Source organism: Capsella rubella, unplaced genomic scaffold (assembly GCF_000375325.1).
Source record: "Capsella rubella cultivar Monte Gargano unplaced genomic scaffold, Caprub1_0 scaffold_3, whole genome shotgun sequence".
NCBI classification, from domain to species: Eukaryota; Viridiplantae; Streptophyta; class Magnoliopsida; order Brassicales; family Brassicaceae; genus Capsella; species Capsella rubella.
The window spans coordinates 3,544,863-3,558,596 of NW_006238921.1; the positions used below are offsets into that span (position 1 = coordinate 3,544,863).

General features: G+C 37.7%; 6 protein-coding genes and 1 long non-coding RNA gene across 7 annotated transcripts; 3 read left to right on the forward strand and 4 right to left on the reverse strand.

Moving 5' to 3' along the window:
* Window positions 1-289: 289 nt before the first annotated feature.
* LOC17891094 (LOB domain-containing protein 21) lies at window positions 290-1,901 on the forward strand. Its single transcript, XM_023785752.1, has one exon. The coding sequence runs from the start codon at window positions 581-583 to the stop codon at window positions 1,070-1,072; it is 492 nt and encodes a 163-aa protein (XP_023641520.1). The 5' UTR covers window positions 290-580; the 3' UTR covers window positions 1,073-1,901.
* Window positions 1,749-3,186, reverse strand: LOC17890739 (trihelix transcription factor ASIL2). Its single transcript, XM_006298292.2, has 2 exons — window positions 2,216-3,186; window positions 1,749-2,039 (listed from the first exon to the last, which is right to left on the reverse strand). The coding sequence occupies exons 1-2, from the start codon at window positions 2,964-2,966 to the stop codon at window positions 2,026-2,028; spliced, it is 765 nt and encodes a 254-aa protein (XP_006298354.1). The 5' UTR covers window positions 2,967-3,186; the 3' UTR covers window positions 1,749-2,025.
* A 574-nt stretch (window positions 3,187-3,760) lies between these two features.
* Window positions 3,761-5,050, reverse strand: LOC111831417 (putative nuclease HARBI1). The gene has a single exon (XM_023785492.1). It carries the CDS (start codon window positions 5,048-5,050, stop codon window positions 3,761-3,763), a length of 1,290 nt encoding a protein of 429 aa, XP_023641260.1.
* A 1,655-nt stretch (window positions 5,051-6,705) lies between these two features.
* LOC111831418 (glutathione S-transferase T3-like) lies at window positions 6,706-7,632 on the reverse strand. The gene has a single exon (XM_023785493.1). It carries the CDS (start codon window positions 7,630-7,632, stop codon window positions 6,706-6,708), a length of 927 nt encoding a protein of 308 aa, XP_023641261.1.
* A 3,025-nt stretch (window positions 7,633-10,657) lies between these two features.
* Window positions 10,658-11,481, forward strand: LOC111828536 (RING-H2 finger protein ATL66). Its single transcript, XM_023786332.1, has one exon. It carries the CDS (start codon window positions 10,911-10,913, stop codon window positions 11,400-11,402), a length of 492 nt encoding a protein of 163 aa, XP_023642100.1. The 5' UTR covers window positions 10,658-10,910; the 3' UTR covers window positions 11,403-11,481.
* Window positions 11,482-11,688: 207 nt separating this feature from the next.
* Window positions 11,689-12,099, forward strand: LOC17891756. The gene is made up of 2 exons (XR_002834668.1): window positions 11,689-11,814; window positions 11,911-12,099. It is a non-coding gene; the product is annotated as an uncharacterized LOC17891756 (long non-coding RNA).
* A 557-nt stretch (window positions 12,100-12,656) lies between these two features.
* On the reverse strand, window positions 12,657-13,569 carry LOC17892477 (probable thionin-2.4). Its single transcript, XM_006298733.2, has 3 exons — window positions 13,252-13,569; window positions 13,077-13,154; window positions 12,657-12,974 (listed from the first exon to the last, which is right to left on the reverse strand). Exons 1-3 carry the CDS (start codon window positions 13,475-13,477, stop codon window positions 12,877-12,879), a joined length of 402 nt encoding a protein of 133 aa, XP_006298795.1. The 5' UTR covers window positions 13,478-13,569; the 3' UTR covers window positions 12,657-12,876.
* Window positions 13,570-13,734: the final 165 nt, after the last annotated feature.

Here is a 13,734-nt window from a genome sequence, read left to right on the forward strand (position 1 = left end):
CCCCATTTTATGTGGTTTTAAGCATCGTCCACTTTGTTATAATATCACTCTTCAATTTGGGTCATTGTGACATCGATTTTGTATTTTGATTTTCCTTGATTGACTTGCTTCATCTAATCCAAAAGTCCAAAGTCTTGCTTTTTTAATATATATATATACACTGTATCCACCAAAAGGAGAAAATTAGCTGATTGGTTACTTTGAAGTCTCTCTATCTCTATAGTTGTTGTTGTCCTTTGATTTTTCAACATTATACTCAAAAGCTCAATACCAAAAATCTCAAAGATAAACCAGTATATGATTATGATTTATGACCTTGGAGCTTGGACTCGAACTCACAACCAATCATGCAATTAGCAAGAAAAAGCTCAATCCAACACAAATGATGCAGAGGCCCATGCCTTGTCCCATTTGTTCCCTTCTCTCTATTACTTTCAAAAACAAAACACACTCTTCTTCACAAAAAGTTAAAAGACTCTTATTAATATATAAAGGAAGCACGAGATAAAACTTGGGAAAAACGAGAGCCTAACATTTACCACCCAACTTCAAAACAAACAAACAAAAGAAAGAGTTTGAGATGAGAGGGCATGAGCCACGATCAAGCTCATCTTGTGCAGCCTGCAAGCTCTTGAAGAGACGATGCACTCCCACTTGCATTTTCGCTCCTTATTTCCGCTCAAGTGACCTGATAACTTTCGCCAAAGTCCATAAAGTCTTTGGAGCCAGCAACGTCAGTAAGCTTCTCGGTGAGGTTCCCGAAGAACAGAGACAAGAAACCGTTAACTCGTTGGCTTATGAAGCTGAGGTTCGTCTCAAGGATCCTGTTTACGGTTGCATTGGAGCTATAGCTTCACTGCAGAAGAAGATGCTTGAGCTTCAACATGATCTAGCTGTTGCTCGCACTCGACTACTTGCCCATTCTGGGGGAAACAACCACGTGTCCCCGTTGGATAATTCTCCTGAACTTGCTGCTTTTCTTGATCTTGTACCTTATAGTGACTTGATGTTGCTTGATGGGTCTAGTCTTGATGCTTACTTGTATGATCTTGGACAGCCTCCTTTTGTATAGGCCTTACCTCTCTATCATATCTCTTTATCAGCTGTAATTTTCACTTTGCTTGCAAGTCATCTTCGATAATCTAAAGTATATCTCTGATGTACGAATTCCAATATTCAGAACCAAATGCTTACTTCATCGTTTGTATGCAAGAACCGAGTTTAAACTTTCAAAGTAACCATCACATGCGAAGAGATAACTCAGGTACATGATGAGCCTTGGAAGGTCAGAGTCCTTACCAGTTTTGGACCAAGTGGTAGGCCAAGGAGAGTAAAGTGAGGTTTTTTAGATGCAAAGCTTCTTTGTAAGTCAGGTCTGAATAGGAGAGCACATGCTTATGTAGCCCCAAATTCTACCAAACATGAAACATCGATAGATATACTTCTGCAATGTTCCTTTTTGAGGCTCCAATAATTCAGCCTCATGTGTCACCTCTTCTCCCTCAGGTCACAAGAGTCTTGTCCTGGAGATTCCAGAGTGCTGCAAAGTCACATAGGCAAACAGCCAAATCAATAGCTTGGTGGGTTTGATCAAATTCAAACTAATTATGAATGAATGTGAATAGATGAGTTCTCCTCAGAACCGCGCTACACATCTGGTTAGGCATTCCTGAAACCTGATTTAGCAAAAGACTAATCGCACATCACAAAAAGAGAGATGAGCACTATTTGGAACTGCAGGCAGCTGATACACAAACCATCATACATTGATACTTCACAAAAGTACATCTTGATATGTCAGATACTACGAGTGTTCTTTTGGTAATCCGCATTGTTACTACCAATGTACTCTACAATGCTAAAGAAAAGAATGAAAAAGAAAAAAACAAGAAGAAAAAAAAGCATCGCTCTAACTTAAGAAAACCTAAAGATCAATAATAATAACATCTTGTCCAATTCGTATGAGCTTTAGATCCAACCAGTGCTCCTTGCTTCACCACAGAAACTCCTCCACAATCTATAATCCTACAACTTCTTACCTGTACAACAAACAAAGCACAACTAAAGTTTCAGTAAACTCATCAATCACATGATGATTCATATACACATAGCTTAAAAAACAAAATCAAGAGTAGAATGCCTCAAAGTTTCATCTCAAGATACAGTTCCCAATTCACACACTGAAAAGCACAGAAAAAAATGACAACACTTTTACCTGAACAAGCTCTTCGTTTGCCATGTTTGGATTTCTCAAGCTCCAATTGCATCTCCATCAACATGTTCATTCGTTGCAACTCAAGGTCCTTTGCAACTTCCATTCTCTGCTTCTCCAATTCAATCATCATCTGCTGCTTCTTACCCTCGATTCTTTCAAACGCTTCCCCTAACTTCAGAATCGATCTCGCCAGCTCCCTAAAGGCAGATCCTTCACTCGGATCTACGTCTTCAACTCTACGATGCTTCCTCACCACAAACCCCCAATCACCCGCATCATCATCATCATCATCTTCTTCATCATCATCGTCGTCGTCGTCAAGAGAGCTACCCGTCGATTTAGATCCAGTAGGATTCAAATTAGGGTTCATCAACGCCGATTTAACAACCCCGCCGGACGGTTTCTTCACAGCCGGACCAATTAAGAAATCGAGTCTATCAAAGAAGCACCACGACGACAAAGGCTTCGCCTTTTCAGTCTTATACTTCTTCTTCAACGTATCGATCCGATTTTTGCACTGCACGTCGGTCTTCGGCCGGCCATTCCTGTGGCTCGAATTGACGGCGTCGGCGACTTCTTTCCAATCGTTTTGCCGGAGATTCCCACGGTTGAGATTGACGTAACGATCTCCCCAAGCTTCGATCAACGTCGCCGTAGCGTCCTCGCTCCACCAATCCTCTCTCCCCGCCGGTAAACGGTGAGACCCGCTCTGTTGGTGAGGCTTCGGCTGAGTCTCCGGGGTCGTCTCCATCTCGGAGTGGGGGAGGAGAGGAAGAGGCTAACGTGCGCAGTGGAGGAATGAGGCTTAGGATAAGAACTTTTTTAGTTGTTGGATCGGATTGTTTAGAGGGTAGAAGAAAAGAGTAAAAGAGAGATATTACGGTTAAAGGGACGATTTTGATTACCGGCGGTGACGTCAGCAACGGCGATTATCTTGTTTCTCTCCTACTCACTCCTTTACCTCTCTCTCTCTCTCTCTCTTTCTTTTTCCTCTGCTAACCGAACCCAATCACTCATCCCTCTGTAACCGGTTATCAAAACCCGGTTTAGTCATAAATTGAGTGATATTGTTCTATAAGTCGATGATGTCAAGCTTCGATTAATACGGCCATACGGGTAATGATGATAGATTCCGTTATGAAACTGATTGATAATGACGGTTTTGTGTTTCGAGTGTGTTTTCCTATAATATATTAAGCGGCTTGGATTAATAATGGTTAATTAGGGGTACGATCTAGCTCATTAGAGCATCAGCATTGGTGTCACAGCAAATTTGGTCCCTCAATTATTTTTATAATATTTAGATCATAGGACATTTTTGAAATTTTAGTGTAGGAGCATTGGTGTTTCTTGTTATTTGTCCTTCAATTAAATTAATAATATTTTTAATTTTTAATTTAATTTTTAAAATTATATTAAAAACATGGAAATAAAACATAGATCATACCATTCATTGTATTTTATTATTACAAAGTTCATAAAGTTGAAAAAACAGAAAACATACAAATATTAAAATTAACAACATTGAATTCAGAACTTTAAAACTTAATTTTCATAATCTTGAAGATGTCCAAAATTAGACCATATATGTTCTATTAAATCATGTTTTAATTGTTCATGTGCTTGTTTATCACGAAGTCTGGTTCGACGAGTAATTGTTGTGCCTATATTTGAACCTACACCGGCGGTACCAACGGTATATGTTTGATCGACATCTTCTCCGTGCTGAAATTCTGAAATGTTACGGACATTGTATGTATGTCGTTCATCTTCTACAATCATATTATGGAGTATTATGCATGCTTTCATTACATTTGCCATTTTGTTTTTATCCCATAAAGGAGAAGGGTTTTTAACAATGGCAAACCTAGCTTGCAAAACTCCAAAAGCACGCTCTACATCTTTCCGCACAGCTTCTTGTTTTTTAGAGAAGAGGGAATTTTTCATACCTTGAGGAAGTCGAATAGATTGAATAAAAGTGGCCCATTTCGGATAAATACCATCAGTGAGATAGTACGCCAAATTGTACTGATTTCCGTTTACAATGAAATTGACCTCAGGTGCTTGACCGTTAATAATGTCATCAAAAACATTAGAACGATCAAGAATATTAAGGTCGTTCATAGTACCTGGAGCTCCAAAAAATGCATGCCAAATCCATAGGTCATAAGAAGCTACCGCTTCCAACACGATAGTAGGTTTTCCCGTTGCTCGTGAATACATACCCTTCCAAGCTGTGGGACAATTTTTCCAGCCCCAATGCATACAGTCAATGCTCCCAATCATCCCCGGGAATCCACGTTGTTCATTTTGATGGAGTAGTCTTTGTATGTCTTCTTCGGTGGGACGTCTTAAGTATTCATCGCCAAACAATTCAATTATTGCAGAAGTAAACTCGTACAAGCATTTTCGAGCTGTGGAGGCACCAATTCGAACATACTCGTCGACTGTGTCAGAAGCACTACCATATGCCAATTGACGAATAGCTGCAGTGCACTTTTGTATTGGTGAAAGACTAGCGCGTCCGGCCGCATCTTGGGTTTGTTGAAAATATTGGATTTCGGTAGATAGACGATGCACAATACGCATGAACAATGGCTTGTTCATTCGAAAACGTCGACGGAATAAATTATGTGGGTATGTTGGAGTGTCACTAAAGTAATCATTCCAAAGATTATTGTGCCCATCTTCACGGTTTCTCTCTATGAAAAGTCGTTTTTTTGGCTCGGTCGGTTCTTGCAAGAAATTTAAATTATCTTGAAAATTTTGATAATACGCATCAAATGGATCATCTTCATCTCTTTGGTAGTGAAAATGATTTGAAGATGATGCCATGGTTGTATGAAGAAAAAGAGTATGTAGAAGGGAACTAAAAGATATGGGCAGAAGAGATTTTAAACTCAAAAGAAAAAATAACCTTTGTAAAATGTTAATATAAAACTTAATTTAAGTTGTTGGTTATTGTGGTCTGCAATCGAATGCATATATATAGGAAAGTTTGAATGTTTAAGTTGAAAATATTATGAAGTTTACGTGTAGTGAAAAGAAGAATGTTATAGAATCATATTCTTTCACAAACACAACAAGTATTGGTCAAGAATCATATTCTTTCACAAACACAAGTAACATAGAAGAATCATATTCTTTCACAAACACAAGTAACATAGAAGAATCATATTCTTTCACAAATACAAGTAACATAGAAGAATCTTATTCTTTCACAAACACAAGTTATATACCAAGTATAGACGAAGTCACTACCTTATAAAGTATAGACGATCATATTCTTCCCACAAACACATGTTATATAGTAGAATAAAATATGGTCACAACTTTAACACTAGAAAGAAAGGGTTAATCCATTTTACAACCAGTTCAGAAAGAAAGCAAGTAGTAAACCAATAAAACCTACACCAATTACCAAATGAAACCCATTTCTATACCTATTCATGTTCTCAACTAGCTCTCCTATGGATTTCTCTAAGTTATCTATCTTAGCCTCACTCTCAGTTTCAGGAAGATAGTTTAAACTATCAACCTGTGAAGAGAGAACTTCTATCATTCTATCTTTATCTCTCATCTCCTCCATCACAGCTTCTTCCCACCATTTGTGGATGTGCATCTCTCCATCGTCAACATTATTACATGTAAAGAACCTGTGAAAATGTCAGAAGTTCATCAATATCAGATTTTTAACAAATATCAGAAGTAGTCTCATATTACTAGGATATGGGCACACTTACATTCTTCCTCTAGCATTGTTGTGGTATGCAGTTGATAGGACCGGGACACCACCACAGTAGCACACTTTTGGGATACCAAACTCAACCTCTGGTTGAGGAGGGTATTGATTATTCTGCGCCAAAATGAATCGTGTCTCTTCTGCATCCATGTGAAGGGCCCTTTGAATCAGCAAACTACTTTCCCCATCATCCATCCGGATTAAGGCATCTCTTTCTCTGTCAATACTGTCCTCTAACACATAATGCTCGTCTGAAGAATCCGGCTGTGAATAGCTGTAGTCCTGCCCCATTGTGTATTGACCTCGCAAAAAAGGAACACAGTCATTATCAGACATACAACCATAGAAAGACTAACAAAGCAGATCAGACATACAACTAACAAATTCACTATCTCATATCAGACGTGTAGCAAACAAAGTAGAATACTATCTCAACCTCTGAGTAGAATACTATATCATTTCTAGAATACTATCTCATTTCAGAGTAGAATACTATCTCATTTCAGACCTAGAAGCATACAAGAATACTATCTCATTTCAGACCTACAAGCATACAAGAATACTATCTCATTTCAGACCTAGAAGCATACAAGTATACTAACTCAACATGAACAACATATCACATATGAAACATGGTTATCATAACATTGACCAAAGTTGATTACATAGAAACATAGAATGGAGATAACATATGACAAACAAACAGAACATTTGAAAACAAACAGAACAAATTTGTTACACGTAAAATTCAGAAATACTGATTAACTATCTTGTCCTTGATAGCTTCATCAGAAGCACTTAGGGGTTCCTTCTTAGCCAGAAGGGTATCTAAGATAGCAAGTTTTTGGAGTTTTTCTGTTTCAGCCATCTCCTCTTTCTTTATCTCCCACATGCTTTTATAATCAGCTAGGGCCTTTCCTTGAGCACTAATCTTTTTAGTCTTAGCAGCCTTCACACCCTCAGGCCTCATCTCAGTGTCTTGGACATTGCTACTTGCCTCTTGCGATGCTTCTTCAGCTGGCTTCCTCTTTGTTGACCCTTTAGGTGTAGAAGTATTCCCCATATTAAGAGACAGCCACTTCTGTTCATACCTAAGAAGACACCAACAGTGTTCCATGTTGAATCTTAACTTGTGGTCGGAATGGTAGATCTCATGTGCCACCCTGAGAACGTCATTTTGTGAGTGGCCAGAAGTATTTTGTCTCTCAGCAGTTGAGTAAGCAGCACAGAACTTGTTTACAAAGTCATTAATTTTATGCCACCGTTGCTTACAATTAACCTTCAGGGCCTCTTCACCTCTCTCTGAGGACTTTGGAGAAGCTGCATAGTACTCCCCCACCCTCTTCCAAAAGCAACCTCCTTTCTGTTGATTCCCCACAATGTTGTCCTTCGAAGTATTCAGCCAAGCGGATATCAGAACTTCATCATCAGAGGGGATCCATTTCTTCCTCTCTTTGCGGTTGTCAGGTGTGTCTTGAGAAGCAGGGGTGTGGTCAGAAGGTTGTGAGAAGGAAATATTGTGTTCTGAAGCTAGATTGAAGGCATGAGGAAAACTCTCATAACAAGAGTTTTCCTGCTGTTGACCTTCTACTTGACTCTGAAGAAGATCAAGATAGCTTGATGACTGATGATCAAGATTACTTGATGAATGATGAAAAGGATTGTAAGGATCCATATGAAAACAGTCGAGAAGAGAATAATGAAAGAGAGAAATGTTTTGCTGGTTTGAGATATTACAGAAGACGAGTACTTGGAAATGGTTGAGAATAGATAAAAAGGGGGAGAAAAGATGAGTTAAGGCTGCTTTGTTTAGTAGGTGATAAAGGTTTTCGAAGTACATATATGAGTTAAGGCTGCTTTGTTTAGTAGTTGATAAAGGTTTTGCAAGTACATAGATGAGTTATGGCTGGTGAGGTTAATGGTACTTCTGTTTTAAAGTTAGAAAGTATTAAGTTTTAAAGTTTTAAAGTTAGAAAGTTTTAAAGTTAGAAAGTTTTAAAGTTAGAAAGTATTAAGTATAGAGTTAAGGGTGGTATGATGGTATAGATATAGGTGAGAAAGTCAAACATAGTCTAATCAGAAGTTATGACACTACAATTATCAGAAAACAGATCTATATTTACAAGTTCTAGTGGTTGAAATGTGAGTAAATCATTTTCAGGAACTAGATACTACAGATGTGAGGATAAACATATCAGACAACAATACATTTCTAACGAATAGCATTACAATACAACTTGAAATGTGAGTAAATCATTTGCAGGAACTAGCTACTACATACATATTATATGTGACTAACACATTTCTAACAACACATTGCTAACAAAGAATTACAATACAACTTCAAATGTGAGTAAATCATTTGCAGGAACTAGCTACTATAGATGCATTTTATGTTCCTAAACCTAACCATATCAGAAACAACACATTGGTTAAACGTGTCCATATCAGAAAGAACACATTGGTGTCTCAAAGTACAGATAAGAACAACCAAATATCAATAGACAAGAAAGACCATGAAAACTCAATCATCATAAAAACAGAATGACATATACTAAGCTCAGAGAACAAGGTAAGTAGGTAGTAGAAGCAAAGAACTACCAAATCCTTTAACAATTAACTAAGGGGATCGAGTTTACCTTATTATACAGTGATATAATGTCGATGAAGCTGCCTCTTCTTCCTTCCTTTTAGGCAGAACGTTACCTGTTTGTCCAACTCAATAGTCACAACAATTAGAAATGTTAGAAAATCGTAAGACAAACAAAACATACAATTATATAAACCTATGTCCAAACTTTGACACATGCAATATGATTTACACAAACATTAATTTCGAAGATGGAGACAACAACACATTTCTGAAATACGTTTTTACCACTAATCGATTGAAAATCGTGAAAAAGAAAAACAAAGACAACCCTAATCGATTGAAAAACCTTTATTTCATAACCTCTCTTAACCCTATTCGATTCAAATATTTCATAACCTCCATAACCCTAATCGATTGTGTTAACCCTAACAATCGTTCTGTAAACCCACCCACAACCATAGTTCATCAATAGATTTACCTCTTAAAACTAAAATCCCCAATTTTCTAACCTAAAACTGAAATCGGATTGGGATTTCGAAGACCTACCTGAGGTGCTCGATCCAGTTTTCGTGACAGCTTTTCGTCTTCCTTGGCCCAATCTTTCTACCGGAGACGATGTCGAGGCTAGCCGGAAAATCGTCGCGAAAACAACAATCGCCTCTTCGTTCGCCCACACCCACCCGAACTCGAGAGAAAAAGAGACAGAGAGAGAAAGAGAAATTAGACAAGAGACCCCGAGATTTTTTCTTCCCCACTTAATCACTTCTCCAATAATGAGTTGACACGTGGCAAACGGGACGATTCGATTTTGTCCCGTTTGAACGAACGTATACAACGTAATATCGAATTATTCATTTAATTTTAAATGAAAAATTGCATGGGACGAGGCGTACACACGCTAATGCCCTTGCTCTTAGTTCACTAATGTCATGGTTGGAAAGATATGTTACAGAATATTAAGAAAATATAATTGTATGTTTGATGTTTGTTCCAGACTCCAGTAACTATATCATATACGTTACGCAATGATAAATTGGAGTTTGGAAGTGAAAATGGTGAATTAAAGGAAAGAGATGAGTACGTAGACAAATGGTTCGGTAAGAGAGAGCATCACAAACATGTTAGGTCTTTGTATACTACATTGTATGTTTCGTGCCGTGTCTTGTCTAATTGTCTTTTTGTTGTCTTACCAATTGATAATGTTAACCCATGCATGCCTAACCTTATAATGCTTTTATAACTACGAAAATCTCGCTGAAATGTTTTTAAAAGGCTGAGTTTTTTCTTTTATTTTATTTTGGTCAATCAAAGTGTCTACAATGGTGTCGATCGATGAAGAACCCATAGAAGGAATCCGTAGAAATAAGCATCTAATTTTCTAAACTATACATACTATTGCATCATCATTACCTGGGCTGCTTCCATGCATCTTTACTCATCTAAAACTTTCTTATTTATGATAAGGCAAAATGTGAAAGATAAACCTTGATTTAAAGGCTCTCAAAGTGATGTGAGTTGTAACATTTAAAACAACTTAGTTCAGGAATGGATTAATGCAACAATAATCCATAATAATGTTAATGTATATATGTAGTCGTGGAAGAACCAAATCATTAGTCATCTTTTGTAGCACGTTGTAGTAGAGAGAGTTATGTGAACTTATGATCAAGTTTACATGCTTTGGTTATGTTCAACGTTAATGATGGTTTTCTATATTATCGATTGACTTCCATGTCAATGACTTTTGAATTTTTGATGCAATTGATAATTTAATTGTTAGTTTGTTACTTTTGAATCACGTTACATTTATAATTGTATCAAATATCACATCTTGCGTCCAAGTGATCGAGTTAATCGTGCTCGAGTATAGACGGCGAATCAACTAAAAATGAAGCCAAATTCTGATTTACGCATGATTTAATAATTATGGTTTTTTTTAAATTTCTATTATTGTTCTGTTTGCTACATACGTGACAGTTGATGCTACCAATTGGATCTTGAAGTATACAAAAACTAACGTGCATGTTGCCAAATACAACACTCTTTATCAATGTCAAACCGAAATTAATCAAGAAAAATACAAACAATAATAGGGTTTATTTAAAAACTCCACTCTCCAGTCTCCTCCAAACCTGACTCTTTTATTACTTGTACAAACAGTTGTATACTACTTGTGGAAGCTGTTAACTCAAAATTAATATTCTCTCTGCTTGCTTTTATTTTTCTTATATCAAACTTATCAACACACAATCACGTGTGACTAACATTAACTGTATTACTATAAATACACATCAATCACACGGTGTTCACAATCAACGGCCATAATCAAGACAACCATCGATCTGCCAAACCGGCAAAAAATGACGTCATCCTCACCGTCTCCACAAGCCTCGATGCTTTTGTATTGGCACGACAACCAATACGACGACCGCAACTTCCAGATTCATGGCCGTACACTCTTCTTCGCTGTCGCTCTGTTTTCCATCATCTTCGTCTTCGCTCTACTCACTCTCTACATCCACCGGAGCTGTCTACCACACACTCCCGCCGTTATTCTCCACGCGCCGTCTCCTGATCAACATACGCTCTGCGTCCGCGGAGGGCTTGATCCCGCGACGATCCGGAGCTTGCCTGTTGTGCTTTTCCGGAGAGAAGCAGCGGATGAGGAGGAGGAAGAGTGTTGTATATGTCTCGGTGGTTTCGAGGAAGGGGATAAGATGAAAGTGCTTCCTCCGTGTAGCCATTGTTACCACTGCGAATGTGTGGATCGGTGGCTAAAGAAAGAGTCGAGCTGCCCGCTATGCCGAGTCTCTATCCGAGTCGACTCGTCCATGTCGTTGCCAAGGCAATGAGAAACAGCTATAGAGTGATAGTGATTAAAGATATTTAATATGTTTTTTTTTTTTTTTTTGTCTTTGGGTGAGTTAAAGATTTTTTAATTTAACATTTTGCATGGCCGTGGATGGAGAAGAAGATATTTTATACATACACAAACACACGAATGGTTATGGTTTAAGAAAGAAAGGCTTCGGGTATGGGCTTTATTGAGCCTATAATTAATAATCAACAGGCCCAATACTTGCAAAAGGAGGAAACGAGTGTCTAGGGTTTTTGCAGTCGTATAAAGAAGCAATATGAGTGAAGCGAACAAAACTCTTTCTGATTTGTCCGCCGCTCATTTTCTTAATCTTGGAATCTGCATAGAAGAATCAGAGGAGTGCAGAAGAAGAGTCTATCCTCTGAGAATTCACCATGAGGGCTAAGGTGAGTTACGGTTTTCTTCAGTTTGTTTTCGTTTAGGGATACTCTAAGAATCGTGAGAGTAGTAGATATAAATGGTGTGTTTTTGGGTTGTATCAGTGGAAGAAGAAGCGTATGAGGAGATTAAAGAGGAAGAGACGAAAGATGAGACAGCGATCTAAGTAGAGAGCCTCTCTTTTTTTATTCTTCTTCTTGTGTTTTCTTCGTTGTTAGAACCAAACTCTGTTTTTGAGTTTCAGTTTGATTGTTTCCTTGGACCAAAGTTAATGCAAGTTGTGTTTTATAATTTTGAAATGCGCGCTAAAGTTAGATATAGGTGATTGCTTCGGATGTTGATTGACTAGATTATTTGGTTACACCTTTGGATAGGATTGCCACAGTGTCGTGATAGTTATGCTTGCTCTCATCCGATATGGTTTGGTATGATACTTTGTGGATCTCTGGTTCGATAGTCTTTATCTTAATCCATCAGCCCTTGCGCTGGCTCATTCAAATCACTTTCCTTATATAAGATTAGAATTGAAAGCAGCGCAACTTTTGCTTCACACTGTTAGAATCATGTCCCGGTTGTTGCACTTATACGAGCCCATCAATCAAACACGACATGCACAGCAAGCTTCATTTATATCCTGTTCCTTTAACTCGGTCTTCATTTTACCTAATTCATTAGCGCTGATCTTGCATCCAACGACTGCTATGAGATGGTATTTTGGCAGGTTCATATAATAAAGCCTAATAAAATAGAGTCTTGGAGTTTTCTTCACCAAGAATTTTAGATATGTTAGTCACGATATGAGCTGTGTACGGAGAAAGCAAATCTACATGGTTGAGTTGAGCGAAGAATATCGATATATAAACTCTCAATCATTATTTATTTGAAATATAAGGGATAGAAGACATACAATCTAGAGATCGACCAGACCTTCTTCGAACATACACAAACTTGAAATAACAATAATTATTTAAAATAGAGTCTTAGTATTTTTTTGTCACATATTTGACAATTATTGAAACATGAAAGATAACTACCACTTATCCTCCATATGCACGAGGTATCTTATTTGTCTAGGCAGTTTCAACTGCATTCATGGAACCCTTGGCGCACACTGTAGAACATGTTATGGCACATTTTTCAGCTGCTCCCTTAACAATTTCACTTGCATCTAATCAACGAAACACAATTAAATGGATGATATATTCGACTGTCCATAATTAAAATGAAATTTTTTGATGATAGTGATAGTTAGGAGGGGTGTTTGCTTTACCGGAATTTTGGATAGTGGTTAAAACACTGCACACAGAGGATACACACCCAAGCTTGCAGTATTCATTGACAACATCACCTTGAAACAAAAATCAAAACACATTAAAATTATAAAATCTTGATCCCCGTTTGAATTGTAAAAAATAATTAATAAATCACAATTTTAATTAATTTACCTGTGTTTTCGAGAATGTCTTTAGGATATCCTCCAGGACATGACCCATTGACGATTTTGCAGCCACTGAGACTTGCACATATTGGTCTGGAAGTTCCCATTAAGCGGCAAGCATTATAGATGTTCCTAGCATTGGTAGAAGGACAACAGCTCTTTGCGTTAACTTGAAAATGTGCCATGAATAGACTCACTACGAACACACTTAGGATCAAAGTTTTGCCTTCCATCTCTCGATAGCTTAGTTTTGTTTGATTGCAAAACGTATTTGGAGAGTTGTGTAGACGCTTGTATTGATGAAATGGTGATGAAAGGAGGCTCGCTTAAATACCAGTTGGTCTCGGATCTGCAACCACAAACAAGGCTTATCACATCCTCTATAGACTGGGTGGAAGAATTAATTATGAAGCGTATGAGTAGATTGAATGTAGTTTAGTTATCACGAGTTCTTTATTTCTGTATTTAATTTTTAACCAACTCTCTTGTG

Excerpts from the sequence above, each read along its gene's own strand:
- LOC111828536 (XM_023786332.1), top strand. The coding sequence starts at position 10,911 with ATGACGTCATCCTCACCGTCTCCACAAGCCTCGATGCTTTTGTATTGG.
- LOC17891094 (XM_023785752.1), top strand. The coding sequence starts at position 581 with ATGAGAGGGCATGAGCCACGATCAAGCTCATCTTGTGCAGCCTGCAAG.
- LOC111831418 (XM_023785493.1), bottom strand. The coding sequence starts at position 7,632 with ATGGATCCTTACAATCCTTTTCATCATTCATCAAGTAATCTTGATCAT.
- LOC111831417 (XM_023785492.1), bottom strand. The coding sequence starts at position 5,050 with ATGGCATCATCTTCAAATCATTTTCACTACCAAAGAGATGAAGATGAT.
- LOC17892477 (XM_006298733.2), bottom strand. The coding sequence starts at position 13,477 with ATGGAAGGCAAAACTTTGATCCTAAGTGTGTTCGTAGTGAGTCTATTC. Across the intron at positions 13,155-13,251 it reads AGACATTCTCGAAAACACAG|GTGATGTTGTCAATGAATAC; the intron begins GTAAATTAATTA and ends TTTTGTTTCAAG. Across the intron at positions 12,975-13,076 it reads AACCACTATCCAAAATTCCG|ATGCAAGTGAAATTGTTAAG; the intron begins GTAAAGCAAACA and ends TTCGTTGATTAG.
- LOC17890739 (XM_006298292.2), bottom strand. The coding sequence starts at position 2,966 with ATGGAGACGACCCCGGAGACTCAGCCGAAGCCTCACCAACAGAGCGGG.